The 20757-nt window shown below is 23.9% G+C and overlaps 8 protein-coding genes across 8 annotated transcripts; 5 read left to right on the top strand and 3 right to left on the bottom strand. All coding sequences in view use genetic code 6, as the record gives it.

Moving 5' to 3' along the window:
- Positions 1 to 1154: 1154 nt before the first annotated feature.
- Positions 1155 to 3132, bottom strand: TTHERM_00667000 (hypothetical protein). The gene is made up of 4 exons (XM_001020068.3): positions 2838 to 3132; positions 1794 to 2782; positions 1640 to 1744; positions 1155 to 1585 (listed from the first exon to the last, which is right to left on the bottom strand). Exons 2-4 carry the CDS (start codon positions 2226 to 2228, stop codon positions 1517 to 1519), a joined length of 609 nt encoding a protein of 202 aa, XP_001020068.2. The 5' UTR covers positions 2229 to 2782; positions 2838 to 3132; the 3' UTR covers positions 1155 to 1516.
- An 818-nt stretch (positions 3133 to 3950) lies between these two features.
- On the top strand, positions 3951 to 8200 carry TTHERM_00666990 (CCT motif protein; the record flags this gene model as incomplete). The annotated part of the gene is made up of 6 exons (XM_001020067.2): positions 3951 to 4454; positions 4756 to 4911; positions 5091 to 5211; positions 5553 to 6089; positions 6890 to 7520; positions 7897 to 8200. 6 exons carry the CDS (start codon positions 3951 to 3953, stop codon positions 8198 to 8200), a joined length of 2253 nt encoding a protein of 750 aa, XP_001020067.2.
- A 145-nt stretch (positions 8201 to 8345) lies between these two features.
- On the top strand, positions 8346 to 9023 carry TTHERM_000666989 (transmembrane protein, putative; the record flags this gene model as incomplete). Its single annotated transcript, XM_012798594.1, has 1 exon — positions 8346 to 9023. One exon carries the CDS (start codon positions 8346 to 8348, stop codon positions 9021 to 9023), a length of 678 nt encoding a protein of 225 aa, XP_012654048.1.
- A 75-nt stretch (positions 9024 to 9098) lies between these two features.
- Positions 9099 to 9533, bottom strand: TTHERM_00666989 (transmembrane protein, putative; the record flags this gene model as incomplete). The annotated part of the gene is made up of 1 exon (XM_001471378.2): positions 9099 to 9533. The coding sequence occupies one exon, from the start codon at positions 9531 to 9533 to the stop codon at positions 9099 to 9101; it is 435 nt and encodes a 144-aa protein (XP_001471428.1).
- A 1317-nt stretch (positions 9534 to 10850) lies between these two features.
- Positions 10851 to 14967, top strand: TTHERM_00666970 (hypothetical protein; the record flags this gene model as incomplete). The annotated part of the gene is made up of 2 exons (XM_001020065.2): positions 10851 to 12262; positions 12408 to 14967. Exons 1-2 carry the CDS (start codon positions 10881 to 10883, stop codon positions 14965 to 14967), a joined length of 3942 nt encoding a protein of 1313 aa, XP_001020065.1. The 5' UTR covers positions 10851 to 10880.
- A 586-nt stretch (positions 14968 to 15553) lies between these two features.
- Positions 15554 to 16763, top strand: TTHERM_00666960 (fatty acid desaturase; the record flags this gene model as incomplete). Its single annotated transcript, XM_001020064.1, has 2 exons — positions 15554 to 15959; positions 16015 to 16763. The coding sequence occupies 2 exons, from the start codon at positions 15554 to 15556 to the stop codon at positions 16761 to 16763; spliced, it is 1155 nt and encodes a 384-aa protein (XP_001020064.1).
- Positions 16764 to 17141: 378 nt separating this feature from the next.
- Positions 17142 to 18489, top strand: TTHERM_00666950 (fatty acid desaturase; the record flags this gene model as incomplete). The annotated part of the gene is made up of 2 exons (XM_001020063.2): positions 17142 to 17577; positions 17738 to 18489. 2 exons carry the CDS (start codon positions 17142 to 17144, stop codon positions 18487 to 18489), a joined length of 1188 nt encoding a protein of 395 aa, XP_001020063.2.
- Positions 18490 to 18933: 444 nt separating this feature from the next.
- On the bottom strand, positions 18934 to 19968 carry TTHERM_00666940 (lipase family protein). Its single transcript, XM_001020062.2, has 2 exons — positions 19488 to 19968; positions 18934 to 19366 (listed from the first exon to the last, which is right to left on the bottom strand). The coding sequence occupies exons 1-2, from the start codon at positions 19947 to 19949 to the stop codon at positions 18953 to 18955; spliced, it is 876 nt and encodes a 291-aa protein (XP_001020062.1). The 5' UTR covers positions 19950 to 19968; the 3' UTR covers positions 18934 to 18952.
- Positions 19969 to 20757: the final 789 nt, after the last annotated feature.

Below are 20757 nucleotides of genomic sequence, written 5' to 3'. Positions count from 1 at the left end.
TTCTTTATCTTTTTCTTTAATTTTTGTTTTCTTAATTATTATTTCTAAATTAAAGTTCGTTCTTGTTTCCTTTTTTTTAATTAATTAACTAATTTTTTAATACATAATAAATTATTAATTGTTTTCCGCTTAATATCTTCATTTAAATCAAATCAATGAAATACTATATTTTTTAAAAAGAAATTAGTCCTATAATTTATACATTCATTCATTCTTCAATATAAGAGAGCCACTTTTTTATATAAATACATTCATATATACATAGATTCATTACATATATATAAATAAATAAATTACATTTGTATTTAATCAAATCAGTCAACATCATCCAAAAACTTAAAAATATTTAAAATCTAATTTTTTGTTTTAAATGAAATCAATTAATTATCATTCTTAAAATAGAAATAATTACTATTTTTTCTTTTAAAATTTATTTTATTTTCTTAAAAATCAAATATTATCTAATATAAAATAAGTTGGTTTTGTAAAGTTAATTTATTTAAAGCACTTAGAAATTCTAAATTTAAAAAATCAATAAAAATAGATTTGAAATTTGTTTAATTGGATATTAATATTGTAAATTATTAAAGATAGGATATTTCCAAATTATAAGATAAATATAATTAGTAGAATAAAACTATTTTGTGTTTTTTATATTTGATAAAACTAATATAATTTATAACAATTAAAAACTATTAAATGATACTTGCTTTTATTTATAAATTGATTAAAATTTTAGCATTTCTATTTGAATATCATTAAAAAATTATAATAAACATTTTGTATTTTAATAAATAATTTAAATTAAAAGCTAAATAGCTTTTTTTAATAAATATGAAAAGCAAACTCTTAAAAATATATTTTAAATAACTAGAATGAATGATAGAATGAGGTAATTAAATCATTCAAATATCTTCTTTTATTTTTATACAAATTGTAGAAGTATTTTTAAAAAATAATTTTTAAATGATGAATTTTACAATTTTACCTTAACTGTTATAATTTGTAAGGGTAGCTTATTCTGATTGCAAAAACACATAAAGAAATTGATATATATTTATAATAATTAATGTAGATACTGATCAGATAATTATAAAAAATAATTAATTAGAATAAATATATAAATAATCTAAAAATTGGAATAAGTTTTATTTAACATTAAAGATAAATTTAAAAAATGGTAAAAATGACAGTTAATTATGAAGAGGAATATATATATTATTTGGTAATCAACAAAATAGTTTTTTTATTATTTTAAGTTAATTAATTAGAGTATGTGTGTTTGTTTATATTTATTTTATATTATATTTTATTTGAAATTAATTATGATTTTAAAATTACTAAAGTTTTACTTATTTTTTTTACATATATTTATTTAATAAGTTTACTTTTTTATTTATCCATTATGGTAAATAAATATCCAAAATTTATTAGCTAGCTTTTAAAGACATGTTGAAAGTATCATTTATTTATTATTTTTATCTACAATAGTTTAAGAATTTGAAAGGATAACAGATCATTAACTATGGATTCTTTTATGCTTATTTTTGCTTTGTTTATTGCTAATGCTTTCTATTTCAGATTGCTTTTTTTAAGAATATATATAAGTTTTATAAATAAAATAAAATAATTTATCTACCTTTTAAAGTTGTTCTACCAATTCTAAAATACATTTATCTCTCTTTTCTATTTCATCTTCAGCTGCGGCATAAAGAGCTTCTAACTCAGTGACTCTGTTTCTTAACTATTTAATATTTAATTAAGTAAGAAATTATCAAATCTAAGAAATTTACAATTTCATTTTCATCTATAGCATCCTTTAAAGCAAATTTGAGTTTTTCTAGTTCAGAAAGAAGCTGTTAATTTTGCTTTGTTTCCATTTGAGAAGCTAAATTTTATTTATTCTAATTGGTCATTCCAAAAGTATTAGATTTCATAGCTAAAATATTACTGGCATTCAGATTGCCATTAAAATCTCCTACTTAGTTGGTTCCTGGAACTGACTTTAAACTATATTCGCTTGATTCGTATTCCATTTAATTTTTTCTAGCTGAAATATTATTTAAAGGTGCTCTTTTGTCTTTTGTTTTATAGCTCTAACTATTGGTGTTTCCTCCAAAATTCATTTTATTTTGCTTATTAATTTTTGACAAAAAGAATTAAAGATATTTTTAATTTATTAAATTAATTGATGATTAGCCAACTAACTAGCTATATATAGCGTACATATATTTTTTTTACAAACCTTGTAATATTAAAATTCAATAAAGATCCCAATAGCTTAATCATAAGTAATACTCCCAATACGCTTTCCATTTATGTATTTATTCCCCGCCAAAAAAATAAAAAGGAAATTTAACGCGCAACGTATCTCTTCTTTACAAAATTGATATCTTCATTTTTGAATTTGATTTCTAACTAGTGAGTTCAATTTTTATTTATTTTCCACTATACAAAGACCTTCTGTTTTTCATCACACTTTTAGAATTAAAATAAAATATTTCTTTAAATGAAATTTAAAAATTTTTGACTTCAACTTTGAATTAATCACAAATTTTAGATAAGTATTTTACAAAAAATTAATTTATTTTTCTTATTAATTTATTTATAAACTATTTGATCATTACTATAAATAAAAATATTGTAGATTTCTAAATTTTTTGGTGGTCAATGTAGCAAATTATTACTTTATTTAAACTATTATTTTCCCAAGTCAGCTAAATAAAAACATTTTTTAATACATTCTATAAAAAATTGTGAAGAAACTCTTAGAAATACTGATCTAATAAAATATAATAGCCTGATTTTAAATATATGTTGATTTTAATAATAATTACGTTCATTAGAGCAATTTATTGCAATTATTATTAAACAAAAAATTTTGCCAAAAGAGGAAAATAATGAATTAAAGATATCTTCATTTTTATCTAATAAATTATGCAGCAGCTTCGCTATTAATTGTATTTAGATATATCTCTACAATACTTTATGTATGATTTTATTAATGCTTTTTTTTCTATTTACTTTTGTTTGAATATTTTTTTTAAACGATATTTTATTATTAATGAAGAAGACATTTTTAATTTCTGTCAAGTATTTTGAAGCGTGAACCCTAAATTATTATTTTTTTTTAAAAAAAAAGAAAATATAATGTCTCCTTTCAAAAGAGAATCAGTATTTAGAAGTTATAAAGTTAGCTAAAACGAATTTAAAAATAATCATTTTGATTTTTGTAAAAATAAAATTTAAATCTGAAAAAGTGAAAAATTAGCTAGCTTTTTTTCCTCTTCTCCTCAATTTTTAAGATAAGTATCAAATCAAAGTAGAATCAAGTTATTGAATAAAGCTCTACTTATATTTAGCACCGCTAGTTCCTAATGTAATCAAAATTATTTAAAAAAACTTATTTATTTTAAGTTATTTACATAATAAATAATTACCCATAAAACTCAATTTATAATAGATTTATCAGTCTTTTTTGAGAAAGCCTAAAATTGCATATTCCCAAATAGCATTGCTTCTATTTATGATACCTGTTTATATTAATATTTTTTTTGTTAAACAACATATTTGCTTGTATTAGACAAATATCTTAAATACAATCTATTTCTACTTGAAATAATTATTTGTGTAAAGTACCGCACATAAATTAAGAGATGAGTAAAATATAAATTCAAGAAATCTTTTAAAGTAGAAGAAGTAGAAAGATAGGACTTTAAATGCTAATCTAGCTCAACTATGGTTACTATTAGTTTCAATATTGGTCTAATTATTGTTTCCAACAGTCAAAGAAAATGACATAGAATTATAAAACGCATATCATTCTCATAAAATGAAACTAAAAAAAATTGCTCTTGTTGAAAATGAAAAAATGTATATAAAGGAATTTAGAGCTTAAAGATTATCTAAAAATAACAATATTAACAAGGTGACTGGCTGGTTAATAAAATATGCGCTAGCTATACAAAAAGACAAATAAAAAGCAAACAAACAAAGAAACAAAAAATAAACAACAGATAGATAGATGGGTAGAAGAAATAAATAGGTAATCAATAAACGAATTAAATAGTACTATTCTAATTACTATTAAGAAATAATAAATTTGTTAAAAAGAAATAATAATAAACAAAAAAAAATCAAAAGCAAGAAGTAGAGATTTTTCTAATCAAAACAATCAAAAAGAAAAATAAGCGAACAAATATATTACTTTACAAAACACTAACTAACTAACCTACATACCTAACTAACTCATGTCTGCTGATTCTCAGAACATGGCATACTACTATCCTTAAAATATCCACTTAGGATCTCATCAGTAGCACTCTCAACTACCTTACTATGGTGCAACAGCCTAAGCCTTCATGAGCTCTCAATACGGCAGATACAACTAGTTTCAAGACATAAACGATAACGGACTGATCTACTCGTAGAATTATTGCTATTAGCCTCCTAGCGTAAAAAATTAATTGACAAATAAACAAATTAATTTATTAATTGATAATTTTTTTAGTTTGATTTTGCAAATTAATAAATTCTTTAGCTTTTTTTTGTTATTAAGATTGAATTGTCTTTGAGAATTTTACCAATAAAAACTAATTCTAAAATTTATATCATTCATTTCTAGCGCATTTTACTTGACCAACATTTCCCCATCTGAAATTTTTCTTCTCACGTTTTTATTTAATTACATGCATTCATTAATTCAATTCACATATTTTTTCTAACATCTTTGTTTGTTTATACTCTTAAAAAAAGTATTCAAAGAATTCACTTAACCAACTAAATATTGGAAGCGCCCACGGATTCTGTTAAAACGAAGATCATGATAACAACTAAGTTAGGAGTAGAGGAAACTCAATCAACTTCATGCCAATTGCATCAGCAAATCTAGATGATAACAATTTTTACCCTGTACTTTTTTACATTAAAAAGAAATAAAAAGAAATTAATAAATTTAATAGAAAGTACTGAAATCAATACTTTTATTTATTTCTCCTCATCAACTATTTACAAAGAATTTATTTTCTTCTACTTATTTCAAAAGTATTCATTCTTCGTCATTTATTAAATCCTACATTTTTAAATAAAAGTAAAATGGCTAGGACCAAATTGTGAGCTCTAACTTCAATGAAATGCATATATATAACATACATATGCCCTAATAAACTGGATAGCCTATAATCAATCCTCATATGAATTATCACATGGAAGGTAAAATACTATTTCAATTTATTAACTTACTCCTACTAGTTTTTTTTCTCACATCTTTCCTTAATAATTATGAAAAATATTACTAATTTGCATAATTACTTCTATTGAGCACTCGCAAGTTTATAAAAATGACTAAAATTAAATTTGGTTAGCTGCTCTAAAAGATTTTTTACAGCTCTTCCTTTGAATTCGATTGTTTTTCCTCATATTTATCTTTAATCATCATGAATGATAAAATAAGAATTATGAAACAAAACTAAAAATTTATATTAATACAATTTTTTATGAGAAATAAAAAGACTTTCTTATCTAATTAAATAATACATTTTAAATATAAAAAGATATTGTTGGAAGCAGCACCATCTTACAGTGTAATATTCAAGATATGTAATACCCATACAATTACTAATAATCCTTCTCTCACATTATGTATAATCCTGTTCATTAATACCATCACAATTATCCTACATACTAAAACCCCATGTAATCCTAACCCTATTTAATGAACGATATTTCTAACGTCACTCCATAGGTAGTTAACCCTGCCAATATTTAAAATTACTAAAACATAAACTTACCCACTTCACTTCAAAATCTTAGCTTTGATGCTGATAACGCCTAAGTATTAACTGCTCAAGAGGAGAAGTACCAAAATATAGTTAAGGCTACTGATTATTCAAAAGTAATTGAAACTCCACAAAGCAAGAACAAAAAGAAAGGAAAACTTGGAGATATTAGCAAAAAATCTGTACAGAATGAAAATGATCCCTCAATCAAATCACCTCCATCTCACTCAAAATCAACTGAAAAACTTAAAAAGAAATTTGTAGATGACCTTCCAAAGAAGCAGGAAGTGAAAGTAGAAGCTCTGTCAAACGGTAATTTATTAATTGATAAAACCATAATGAAAACTCAAAACATTTAGAAAGAAAAAAATAAAATATATTGCAAAATAAATAGTTTTTAAATTCAAAATTTTTGCTAACAAAAAACTAGAATAATTATATCGTTATAGCAAAAAATTACGCAAATAAATCAATCATCAAAAAAAAGCCTTAAAATAAAAATAATTATTTGTTTATTTTTTAGTGAATTATTTCTTTTGTCCGCAATATTAGTAAGAGATTTCAAATGTTTTTGAATTTCTGGTCAAAAGAAAATTTGTAACTAAAAGCAATTAATAATTTTTTTTTTTCAATTAATTTCTCATATTTCTTTTACCAATATCAATCGCACACATACTTTAATTCTAAAAAAATTCATTTATTTATTCCCCATAATTTCTATTGTAGTTTTACAAGAAATAAACTAAATAAATTAGATATTCTTCCCTCTATTTGATCAAATTTTATTTTCAAATTGATTTGATTTTAATTGCTTATTTTGTTAAGAATTAATGAATGAATAATAAATCCAACATAAAAAAAGAAAAATAAAAAAAGCAAGTTTCTTTATAAAAACATTAAATAGCTGATTTGTGATATTAATAATGAAGATAATTTTTGTTTGAAATCTATTCTACATATATATTATATTTTAGTAGATCAACGATTTTGTTTGATTAGTAGATAAAATAATAAAAATTTTATTTATTTTTATTTTGAAAGTATTTGATAAATACATACTTATATCTATTTAACTATCAAAATATTTTAATTTAACTCTTTTATAATATTAGACGAAAACACTCCTGCTCTCCCTACCTTACTAGTTAAGAGAAACACCTCAGAAATCTGCAGAAACAAAAAATCAAAAACTCTCTCCGAAGCAACTACAAATTTTGAACCTTATAGCGAACTTCATACACCCACCAATTTAAAAGAAAATTCCTACAAGAAAATAAAAATAGAAGAAAAGGATGGAAAAGTAAAATCATCATCTTCTGCTGATCAACCATCAACCAAAACTTCCTTTTCAGAACAATCTATTTTATCTCCTCCTAAAAATTCATTGCTATCTCTACCTTAAGAAAAAATAATAGAAATAATTAAAAACATAATGAAAACACTTCCACCAGCATATCTCCCTTTTATGCATAAAAAATTGAGTGACTCCCAAAAATTGGAATACATTAAAAAGCACCATCAAGTACCTTCAATAGGTGATTTAAATAAAATTAAATAATTACTTCCATCTAATTTCAGTGATGTATTCAATGTAAATATTGACTAAGTGTATCAAAACTCCTTTATCATGAGCGGAATCTTCCAAAACATACCTGATGAATCTCAAAAAAAAATAGGAACACTCACAAGAAAAGAACGCAGAGAAAAGATCACCAAATACAAAATTAAAAGAGACAAACGCGCGTAATATTAAGATTAAACAATTAGCTATTTATGATTTATTTTATTGGATGAATATTAAAATTCATAGAATAAAATTTATTTTTATTTAAATTAGAAAATTTTTTATTTACTCAATTTATTTATTTATTTCATTTAATTAAAATTAGAAAGTAGAACTTTATTTAATTTATTTTTGCTCAAACATTAATTTGAAATAAACCAACATTTGATGACTTGAAAGCTCTCAGTTTTATTATCACTATCTAAATTCTTTTTTACTAATTTAATTTAATTTTCTTTTTTAATCGACCTTTCCATTTAATTTTGAATTCACTGACAAAATTACTTTTAAATATATATGCATTCATTTAAACTTTTTTAAATTAATTTTCAACAGCAGCTTTAGGAAAATTTCTTATGACGTTCGCAAGAGAGTTGCTGATAGCAGATTAAGAGTAAAGGGAAGATTCGTAACCAAAGAGCAAGCTCTCCACATGATTGGCGATTTCAGTGGTGAAATCGACAAATATACAAATTAAGAATTGAGAGAGCTTCTCATTAAAAAGTTTTGTGGGGAAAACAGTGACCGCTTGAAGAAATTCCCTCTTGATTGTGACGAAAATAATAATTAAAATAAAATGGCTTATGACTACGAAGAAATTGACTCTGATGAAGATGATTAAGATGAGGAAGAAATTTGAGAAGGATAAAATAGTCTTTGTTTGAAAAAATATTTAAAAACAAGTTGATTTTCCTCATTTTTTTACTAATTTATTAAAAATAGATCTACTTCTATTAAAAACACTCACTCACTCACTAACTAACTAACAAACAAACAAACAAATAATGCTAATTATTAATAAAAAATAAATATTCATCTTATCTACTAAAATTTTAATCTTATTCCATGCATCTATCTATTAATAAATAATATTGATAATATCAATCATTTTTCATAATAATCAATAAAAAAACTAACTAACTAACTAAAAAACTATCTACTAATTCTCCTTCAGTCAAAATGTAATAATTATGATACTAAAATATTCTAAAAAACTTAACTGTAAATCAAGCATTTTAAGAAATCTTAAAAAGGTCTTTTTTTTAATCACTCAGCTGAATTAAAACAATAATTTACTTATTCAATACATAGCAACAACTTTTCTATTAAATTATAAGCTTCTTTTTTACTTAATTCTCAACAAAAACCTTCAAAAAATTAACCAAACAAATAACTTATTTGTTGCAATAGCAAGAAGGCCCTCTTGTTTTCTAAAATGTAGTTACGTTTTAATTATAATATTCCCAAATTTATAAACAAAAATATAATATCTTTTTCTTAAATTCTATAGTATTTGTATTATAATTGTATTCATTCTTCAAAGTATTATTTTTATTAGCTGGCATTCATTTATAATATTTTACTTTCATTTTAAATATTTTACTTGTTAGTTTGCTTGCTTGAGAAAAGCTTGTTTTTACTTTCTGCATTCAAAATATTATCAAGTAAGTATTAATTTTTGATTCTTTTTAAAAAATTTAAGCATAACTTAAATAAGATTTTGTAATTAAGTGCAAAAATATTTCTAGAAAATATATTCAAATACTGAAAATCTACAAGCTTATAAACTAAAATATTGATGAGCGATTTATCATCTATTGATTAAGCAACATTGAAAAGTTCTACTGAGATGAGATTTAAAGGATATAAATCATGTTACGACTAATGCCATTTCTAAAAGAGAACTTTGACTTTTTAAACTATAAATCACACTGTTTATGAATGTCTACATTACTGCGCGGTTAAATATCAAAAGTCTTACCACTTAGTAGCATAGAATCTATAGGAATACCTTAATAAAGATTCTGAATAAAATAAATTCGATATATCATCATTTGAAGGGAAGTCAGAATGAAATTATTATTTTGGCGAATAAACTGTAAACGTCTTGTCATAATTAAAGCAATTAAGCAAACAAAGCGATGTAGAAAAATTAGCATTAAAGTGAAAGATTAACAAAATAAATCAATCATCTTTTCAAGCAAGAAATGCTTACAACTAAAAAAGAAAATCTGTTGTAGCAAAAATATTATAAAATATATTAAAATATTTATTATATAAAAAATTATTTTAAAAGTATGTTTTTATGTTGGGTACTAAGCTCACTCTACTAATATTATATTTAGCAGATACAATTTGAACTTAATTCTCATCAATTTACGAAAATTACTTTCGCAGAAACTATGTTAATTTAGTTAATGCAAAATTGGTTTTTCGCTATTCATCAAATATAAATAAGCTGATGATTGATTCATTGAACCAATAAATGATAGAAATGTTTTTATTGTGGTTTTTTTTCATTTAATTTAGTTTCTCACTATCAGAAAAAGAGTAAAATAAACAATCAAATAATATCCTATTCATATCTCTTTATATTAAATTTGTTTAGCTTCTAAAATATTATGGTTTTATCAAAATTATTTATATCTTTAAATAATTTTAAACAAACACTCTAAATAAAAATGATGTTTCCTCATAAAAAGAAATGCAACCTAATTACTCTTTAAAAATTTTCTTTATAATAATTGAATTTTAAAATGTTATTTTTATGAAATTTAAATTTAAAAATTACTAAATATATTTTCAATAAAAATTAATTTTTAAATAAAAAAAAATTTGCAAAATTTTATTTGACTTAAATCTCTATTTTTTCTAGCTGAATAATATTATAATCTTATTTTTAATGTTGGTATCAAGCAAGTAATAAAATTAATCTTTTTCAATAAATAAATAAAAATCCATAAAGCACATCAATTATTATGATTCTAAAAATTATTTTAAACAAGTTTAGCTTATTTTATCCTTAATAATATTACAAATTCATATTTAGATAAATCTAATTTAAAATTAAACAAAACTTTTTTAACCTAATTAATTGTTATAAATATCAAAAATTTATGCCTTTGTCCAGCATAGCGTCGTTTTATTGTAAATTTTAATATTAAGATTAGAGTAGAGAAAGTAAAATCAACTAAGAAAGTATGAAGATTCATTATTGATAATTTACTGATTATTTTGTGATTGCATGAGAATATCAATAGTACAGTAATATCTCTTGTTGATAACACTTATTAAATATCAATTTTTAATAATTTTATTTATTTTCACCTTTATTTTGCCATGCATAAACTATTTAACTTGATTACAAAAACGAAGCATTTAAAAAATTAAAAATCCTTGAAAATTCATTCATTCATTGATTCAGTCAAAATTTAAAAATTATTATTAGTTATTTATCTATTTTTAAAGTGTTATTTATTTATCAATACCAAATTAAAAAAGAGAAGAAAAAGAAATTAATTAATTAAATAAATTAATTAATGTCCACAAAAATTATTTTAGGATAGCAGCAAATAGAATTAGTAAAAGAAAAAAATAGTTCAGTTTAATAATATAAATTAGAAGGCAGGAGCGCAGTGAGAAAATACTCCGAAGAAATAAATAACGGTGCAAATAAAGCAATTTTCAGCTAAAATATGAATACAAATACAAATTATTTGGGATCTTCTCCTTCACCATTATTATCAATCAATAACTCTCCTAATATTCCATCAAATTTAACACAAAATAATAATTTTTAAAGCAATTTTCAGCCAATGAGTCAGCACATCAGCAGTACCGGTATTCAAGGATAATATATGAGTAGTAGCAGTAACTATCAAAGTAACTCTAGTAATAATACAGGAGCTTTAGTCAAGAATGCAATTAAAAATTTTTAAGAAGCTAATGAAAAAATCGAAGTAAGGCCAGGTGAAAAAGAAAGTAGGAATTATTTGATGGAAAAATCGCCCACAACTCTAGGATAACAGATATATGAGACTTTAATGGCCTAACAGTTATAATTTTAATCACAAGGTTCACAATAATAGCAATAAAGTTAATTTTAGTATTAGCAACAATAACAGCAGCTTTTATAGCAACAGTAATAGGATATTCAGTAGTAACCAAGCTTATAATAAAAGTTCTATTCTTAAAATATCACATATAATAACAATTCACAGATTAACTACAGCAGTCTAAATTCGCAAATAAATTCAAGCTCTAATTAATCTAATTAGCAAACTAACCCTAATAGCTAAACCAAAATTTAAATAACAGATCAACAGTCTACAACTATTAATAGTGCTCGTCTTTCAGTAAAAAATTATATATAGAGTGCTAACAATGCCTAAATGTTAACTAATCAAAGCTCGAATATAAACAACCCTTCTTCTCACAATGGTGGTAGAAATCACACTCTTGAGAGAGTAGACAGCACTCGCTCTGGTAACTTAAATAACAAGGTTTAAAATACTTTTTAATATAACAAAGCGAATAATGGATTAAATTCATCTTCAGGTGCAGTGTCTTAATCTAGTAGTAATATGCCTAGTAATAATTTATTTCGTAAATCTCTTGAGTACAGCTTAATAAATCAATTGGCTGGCATCTCATAAACTAACAGCAGTAACCATGTATAGAGTGCAACAATCAATTTATTTAGCTCTCCATAGCTTAATCCATCAAACAATCCAGCAACAATTAGTTAAGTTAATTTATCTCGCTCTTCAAATTTAAAACCAGCAGCTAATTCTAGCTAAAATGAATAAGCAAGCACTTCTACAGCTGTTTCAGAATCTAAATATTTTGAGGCATACAGCAAAACCAAATCTCCAAGGGAACCTTAAGCTGCTACATCCATTTAGAAAACATAAAACAAAGAGTAAATTTCAAACAATAATCTTGAATTTCAATTTTACATTTGTTGATATTAATTTTTAGCAAATCCGAAAGCAAAAAACTAAAAAAATTTAATTAGATGCAAAAAAAAAATTCAAAAAGTCAAATTTTATTTTAATTTTAAAAAGTAAATTATCAAATATCACAGATTATGAAGCTTTGAATTAGCAAAACTAACTTTAGTAGCAAGCACAACTTCAGCAAAGGATGTCTACAAGTTAACACCACTATCAAAGCAATCAACCAAGTTTTAATGCAATCAAATAAGATTCTTAATAAAACATACAAGGAATGGTAGTTAATGGCATAGACATAGGTAGCAGATCTCTTGAGAGAAAAATACAACCTATTTAAAGTAAGTTGAGCAGTACAAGCAGTATTTCCTCAAAATATATGCTTTCGAATCCACAAAAAATCTCTATAACACAGTATTAGCAAGCAAATTAGCAAGGTGATTCACTAACTTTAGCTTAAAAATACAGTAATAATATTAATACTCAGAGTAGATAAGCTCATCACTCTAGCTCGATTATTAATGCGACAAAAGGTAAAAGCAGCAGATCTAACACTCCCTCTAAAAGTGGTACAAGCAGTAATTATATGAGTCCGAGTCCTTCTTTTCTAGGATAAGCTACTCTACTAAATTCCTAACAGCAGTAACACCAACAATAATAAAATAACTCATCTAGTACTAAATTATCTAATAAATTCTTATAAGAATATAATTCTATAAATTAAACACAATAGTAAGGTGCTAAAAACATTGAAAATCAAAACGCTTCAAAATAATAATAATAATAGCAATAAATTTAGAAATAGAACTCTCTTAACACTTAAAATAACAACTCTTCGTTGGTTGGATAGATAATTTCAATAAATAGCAATGCTAACGAATTGAACTCAAAATATTCTCCTCGTAGCTCCACAAACTTACAAAGTTAAATTCAGAAAATATCGTCAACTATTTCTCCTATAAATTCCTTCAATTCTAATTAAATAAGCAATTTATCAACTTCGCCCAAGATTTATCAGACAACATAATAAATGGGGAAAGAAAAAAATGATAATTATTCTAGCAATAATTATCAATCGAATGAAGAAAAACCTAAAAGCTAAACCCATATTAACGTGTCTACCACACCGCCTAAGCTCTCTGATATTAATATAGAAACTAAATAATTAGCAGGAAGGGTAATTTAAGATCCTTTTAATAATTTCTTAGAAAACTAAAATGCTAGAATTGCCTCAAACATGCAAAATATTTAGGAAGAAAGAAGAAGCACTTCTATAAATAAAGCACCTGCTCTTACAACTTTCAGCATAAATCAAGCACATCCTAGCTATTAAAATAATAATATAAATAACTTCTCTATGTAATAGAATAATAGTCTCTTTATTTCTTCTGATTTAGAGGCAAACAATTAACAAAATCAGAACATTAATTATTAAAATAAACCGAAATCTCCTTCAGCAAATAATGCTAAGAGTTCAAAACCTTTTGATTTTAGCCAATATAATTCATAAAATTCATAAAACAAGTCTTATCAAACTCAATAAGCTTCAACTACTATATCTTCAAAATTATCTTACAAACCTCTTACGTTGAATACAGAAGAAGCTAATTAAAGCTAAAATTAGACAAACTTGCCATCCACAAAGAGTAAATAATATCATTCAAAATTATTAGAATAAGCTAATCAGGTTCACACTGCTGTAAATACCAATTAAAAAACGTAAAATAATGAAGATCAATTATTTAACTAATAATAAATTCATCAGCAGTACTATGCACCTTCTTCTACTTCGTATCATAGTAGAGTTTCGCTTGCAGGAGTACCAGGTAGCTAGATTAATAGCTCTCCTCACTCATAAAACCAGTAAAATAAAAGCATTGATAAAATCAATCCAAAAAAATAATCCAATTCAACCTTAAAATTGTTATCTGATAAGAAAAGCAACTAAACTTTGCAAAGCTCAAAAAGTCCTAAAAGCACAAACAATAATTCATTTTAATAAAATCTACCTCATCAAGCAAGTGCAGCATCTTCTGCAACAAATGATAATTCAATGACTCATTCTTCGATAAAGAGGTTTGAAACTTCTGAATAGCAATCTTCTTCAACCCACAATATCAATTTCTCACCTTTCACCAAAAAAAACGCAGAAGAGCACTCAACACCTACTCATCCTAACAAAACGGAAAATATAAACAAAAGCTACAATAATTCTTAGCTATTAGAATTTCCTTTATATTCAACCTTCTCTTCTAATTTAACAAAGAGTCCTTCTTCAATGTAACAAACAGTTTAAATGCTGGAAATGACTAAAATAAAAGATAAAATGAAAAAAATACTTGACACTCATACAAAAAAAGAAAAAGTATTGTAAAACGAAAACTCAGATTTAAAAAGCTAAATTCTTTAACTGAAATAATAAATTACAAATCAATAAAATGAAATAACATCATTAAAGTCCTAAATATCAACTCAGCAACAAAATAACAGCATTCAATATTTCAACAGCAGCAGTAATGCTAATTAGTTTTAAATGTCCTTTTAAAACCTATTTATAAACTCTCAAGACTACTCTTCACATAAAGGCCAGCAAAGCTCACCACAGCAACAGCAAGCAGAAAACAATTAAATATTTTAATCCCCACTAGAAATATCCTTTTAATAGCATCAATGATAAAATTAAATTACAATAATAAAGCTTGATAATTTCAAAATATATTAATTTCTTTCCTTCCTTAATTTAATAAATAAAATATTCTTTCTAATAATAATTTTATGTTTCATTAAAAAATTTATTAATCTTCCATCCATTTATTTACACATAAATATTTTAATTATAATTTTATTTTTGAAAAATTAAAACTTTCTAATAAATTCCAAAATTTATATTCAAATGTTGAAATCAAATCATGAAACTAATTTTTCTTTTTTATCATCAAATAAATATTATCCTTTCTGAAAGTATTTAATAAAACTAAGATTATTAGTTAAGTTAATTCTTTTAAATACAATTTATATTTCAAGATTTTAATTGTAAAAGTATTTATTAACCCAAAGAGATAAACCTAAAGAATATTTAGGTCATTTATTATTGTTAAAATATTGTTTAGTTCTTACTTACATAAAAATTAAATCCATAATTTGTTCAATAATTTATATTATCATTTATATTTTGTTTCAACTAATTTTGATGATATCTTTTTAAAGTTAATAAATATTTTGATTAAAAAATTTAGATTATCAGAAATTAGAAAGAGAAGATGGATATATTTTTAGATTCTTTGCAGTTTTACACCCCTGTTTTTAACAACATACTTCTATTTATAGGGGCAGAGTACTTTAATAATGGATATTTTTTAGGCTTTTTTTTGCAGTGCTTAGCAAAAAAGGTCGATTAGATTTTACCCTTGGATGACAAGAATATGAATAAAGAAGAATCAAATAGAAAGAAAAACCATTTTTTATACACAATCCCTCTATTTTTAGCTGTTATTTCTGATACATTGTAAATGTTTTATGTGATAAATAAAGTTACTAGCAGTGGCTCTTAACTTTCTGCCTTGAACTGCTTCCTTTTGATAAGCTCTGCAGGTTTAACTTTGGGTAATACTGTTAATGTTTCGCATGAGTTAATTCATAGATTAACAACTTTAGAGTAGGCAGTAGGTAAGTTAATCATTATTTTTTATAGATCCAATGCTATTTTTATTATTTTAAATAGGATTTTTGAATTTTGTAAGAGTTATGTACTGCCATTATCCTATATTCCATTTGCTATGGCACCATAAGCATGTTGGAACTGACAAAGATCCTATTGTAGCAAAAAAAGATGAAACTTTGTATTAGTATCTTCCTAGATAGCTTTGGGGTAACTACGCTGTTTCATGGAAGTGTGAAAATGAAAGATTGATTTAACAAGAAAAGACTTCATTCCCTTAATTTCATTACAAAAATAGAATGATTTATAATACTCTGCTTTAACTTGCCTTCCCTTTACTAATGCTGGTTACATATGGAAGAAAAGGATTATATTACTATTTATGGATGGTTTTTGTAGCAGTTATTGAAGCTGAAATTGTTGAATACTTGGAACATTATGGTCTTTTTGTCACAAAAGATAATAAAGTTTCTTACGATTGTGCTTGGAACTCTCCTTAAAGGTATACAAACATATCTTCATTTAAGCTTGAAAGACATGCTGATCATCATGTAAATGCCTATAAAGAATATTAAATTTCAAGCTTCGATTATTCATGGCCTTAGCTGCCTGAGAGCTACTTATTTATGATTTAGGTTTCAATGTAACCAAAGCTCTGGTTTTCTATCATGAATCCTCGTTTAGAGTCCTTTTTTGCTAAAAAAGAAGTGTCTAAGGAGCATTAAGAATTCGAAAAAAAGACTCTTGATAATTTCTATAAATAGCAAATCTTGACTCACTCAATAATTTTATTAATCTCATTCTTATTTTGAATAAAATAGAAATAAACGCAATTCAAAATAATACATAGAGATATTTATATGCATGAATTCAACATAAATATTTGTAAATTGTTTTTACTTGAGAAACTATTTATTTATTATATAATTATCAAATATTACATATATGATGCAAAATATTTGTTTTTTGAGATTCAAATTATGTAATTTGAATCACAATTTTCTTTTTCTTTTTAATAAACTTTTAAGTAAATGTAAACAATTTTATTTATTTTAATTAAAAAATTGTATAATAACTTAAATCACCACATAGAATTTATAATTGATCCAACAATAAATAATAAAAAAACAAAAGAAATCTTTAATTGCTCAGTTTTAATCAAAAAAAAGTATTAGAAATAACACTTAGTTATGTAAGAAAAAAAGTTTAAACAATTTGAGTAGAATTTGAATACAGCTTTTGATTCACTAAAATTCTACACACCAGTTATGATTGCACTTATTGTTGTGTTTGGCATGGAATATTTAAAGACTGGATATGCTTTAGTCTTTTTCCATCACTGTATTGCTCCAATCCTTGATAGATTTATGCCTTATGATGACATTAATTATAACAAAGAAGATGAAAAATAAAAGAAATATAGCATTTTCTACTCAATCCCATTATATGTCGCTATCATTGTTGATGTTTTGCTGATGATTTATACATTATATAAAATTTGTTTCACACCTCTTTCTATTTTCTAAGCTATTTTCCTTGCTTTCTCTGCATCTCTTTCATTGGGAAGCACTATTAACGTTTCTCATGAGCTGATCCATCGACTTTCTCCTTTTGAATAATCAGCAGGTATATTATTAATTATTTTATATTATCATTGCATATTGCATGAATAATCCTAATCGATTAAATATGTAAATGGCAGATAAATCTCAACATTTAAAATATTTAATAACAAGCATTTATTTATTTTTTACAATAGATATTAATTATTATAAAACAAAAAAAGGTATTTTTAACCTGATGAGAATGATGTATGCTCACTATTAAATTGCCCATATAATGTCTCATCATAAGTATGTCGGAACAAAGAAAGATCCTGTTGTTGCTTAGAGGAACGAATCAATTTTTGCTTATATGTTAAGATAAATTTAACAAACTTATATCAAAGCTTGGAACTGTGAAAATGAAAGAGTTGTAAAGTTCCATAAGGCATCTAATCCCTTTTTAAGTATATATAATAGAATGATTTACTATTCTATTGCATAACTACTAGTTCCAACCGTAGTTTATAAAATATGTGGTCTTTATGGTCTAGGATTCTATTTATTAATGGTAATAATTAGTGTTGCAGAATCATTAGTAATAGAATATATAGAGCATTATGGATTAACTTAATATTAGGATATTGACATACAATATGACTCTTCATGGAATGCTCCTCATAAGTTTAGTAATATGCTCTCTTTTCGCTTTGAAAGACACTCTGATCATCATGTAAATGCTCATAAAGAATACTAAGTGACTCAATTCAATTATGAGTGGCCAACACTTCCAGAAAGTTATGCAAGTTGTATGCATATCGCGTTATAACCTTCTGAATGGATGAAAGTTATGAACACAAGATTAGATGCGGTTATTAATAAAAAATAGTTAAGTTAACAACAATTAGTTGAAGAAAGAGATATTATCAACAAAGTGCTTATCAAAACATTTTCTATTCACGCTGCATTATTTGTTGTTTCATTCTTTATTAAATGAATAAATGTTAATTTATGTTGGTTAATAAAAATTAGATAAAATTTATATATTTTAATTAAATATTTATAACAAAACATAAATAATTATTATAAATTCTCTTATTTCACTAATTACATTATTTAAATTAAATCCTATATTAAATAAATAAATAGCCTTGCTTTTTAATTTCTAATAAAAAGGAGAATATTTTTAACATAAAATATTTTGAAATAAATTCAGTAATCTTCAAATTTTATTATTTTTATGATATGCAAACTTTAAAAACTTAAAAAATAAATATTAAATAATTTAATAAATTAATTAATCTAAATAAATTTTGAAATTATGTTATAAATATTCAAATAAAATTTAAAAATAGATTAAATTTTTGAAATTATTTAATTATTTAATTATGAAATATGAATATAAATGTTTATTTATTACAAAATTTGTTTGAAATAAAAACATAAATCACAAAAATCAATCACTTACAAGGCTTTTTTGATTATTTTAAGTTCCATCCAAAATAATTTAAATGGTCTTATATTGAGTATTCTATTGAACTTCTAATACAATTACTGTCATTAGGCTTTTCACATTAAATGTAAGTTGCATTTTTTTAACTTACTAAATAATATATTTCCTAATTTATGTGTTAGAAATAAAATGGGAAATTAGATGGAGGAGTATGGATAACAGGATCTTGTGCAGTCGTAATTCTGCCATATAACTTAGCCATGTTTTACTAAGTAAACCAATTAACAAATTCCACATTTCCAACCCTAGGACTTCCAAAATTATAGAATATGTCAATTTATTATTGTTCATTTAGACTGTAAATGTGAGCTAAGCTTATTGTAGCAATTGCAGCGCCAAGGGAGTGTCCAGTTAGGAAAATCTATTTAAAAATAAATAAATAATTTAGATTCATATATTTACATTTTTATTTTGATGATGAAAAGTTTAGAAAATTATTAGTTATGGGTTTATAAAATGTTTTTTTAATTTATTAAAATTACTTTAGCTTGAGGATATTTTTACTTCAACTCTTTGAAATGTTATGTTAATTAGTCTTTTATGTTATTAAAGTGATCTAAGAAACCTTGATGAACTTTACAATTAGAAACAGTGCATTCAGTAAAAGGAGCTTTTATAGAGTCTAAATTGTACATCCAGTTAGTCAAGTCAGTAGAAATAGTTCCTCTGAAAGTAATAATAATAGCATCATGATCAGTAGAATAGCCTATTATTCCGCTTGTATGTGTACTATTAGAAGTCATTACTAAATAATCAATTAAACTCGAGGGATTTCTTTAACAAGGTTCTCCACAATTATTTTTTGGGATGTTTTCAGGTTTGCAGTAAGCTAAAAGTGAAAATCCTAGTAAGTTTTTAGCCATTTCCTCATCATATTCAAATTTCTAGCTGCAAGCAATACAAATAAAGTTTACAATTAAAACTAAAGATAAAACTTTGATCATTTTTAAAAATTGATTTATATTTACTTATTTAATTATTTAATTATATATTTTTAAGTATCTCGTGGTTTTAAAGTATCGAAGCTTGATAAATTTCTATATCAACCAAAATAAATACATAGACAGAATCTTTATATTATTTTATTATTTCATGTGGACATAATTTAATTCAATTTTTTAACTTAATCATATTTTTGGGTATTACAGAGAAACTAAAATCTAGGTAGGTACTAGTTTCAATTATTATTTTTGACCATCAAAATTATTAATCAATATTAATCAATCATTTAATAAAAAAATAAAAAAAAATACATGTCAAAGAGTAACAATTTAGTTGATTGTATTAATAAGGTGTTATTCATTTAGAAGTGATTTAAATTCCATATAAACTAAATATCAGCTTCCAAATCAAGAAATGAAAAATTTCAATTTTTATTCCTTGACCATTAATTTAATAACATAAGTATTTTTAATAATTTGATAAATTAATTCAGCACATTTATATTTAATTTATGAATCAAATTAAATACTTTTGATAAATTCTGTTAACATAAAATTTAAATTAATATGAATTTTATAAAAAGTATACATCACTTACTAGTTATTTATCAAATTTAGTTAATTGATTTAAAATTAATTAGAAAATATTTCTTTATCTAAATAGGATCAGGCAGAGTATCAAGTACTTACAGGATACTGAATTCAGAATAATTAATTATTCTAATAATTTTATTATACCCTACCAAAAAAGTTAATTTTTATTCACTATATACCAAATTTGAATTTTTATGCGACAATCTGCTCTCATAAG

Source organism: Tetrahymena thermophila (genome assembly GCF_000189635.1).
Source record: "Tetrahymena thermophila SB210 genomic scaffold scf_8254579, whole genome shotgun sequence".
Lineage (NCBI taxonomy): Eukaryota > Ciliophora > Oligohymenophorea > Hymenostomatida > Tetrahymenidae > Tetrahymena > Tetrahymena thermophila.
The sequence above is the reverse complement of the archived record's forward strand: the minus strand, read 5'-3'. Positions and strand labels throughout refer to the sequence as shown.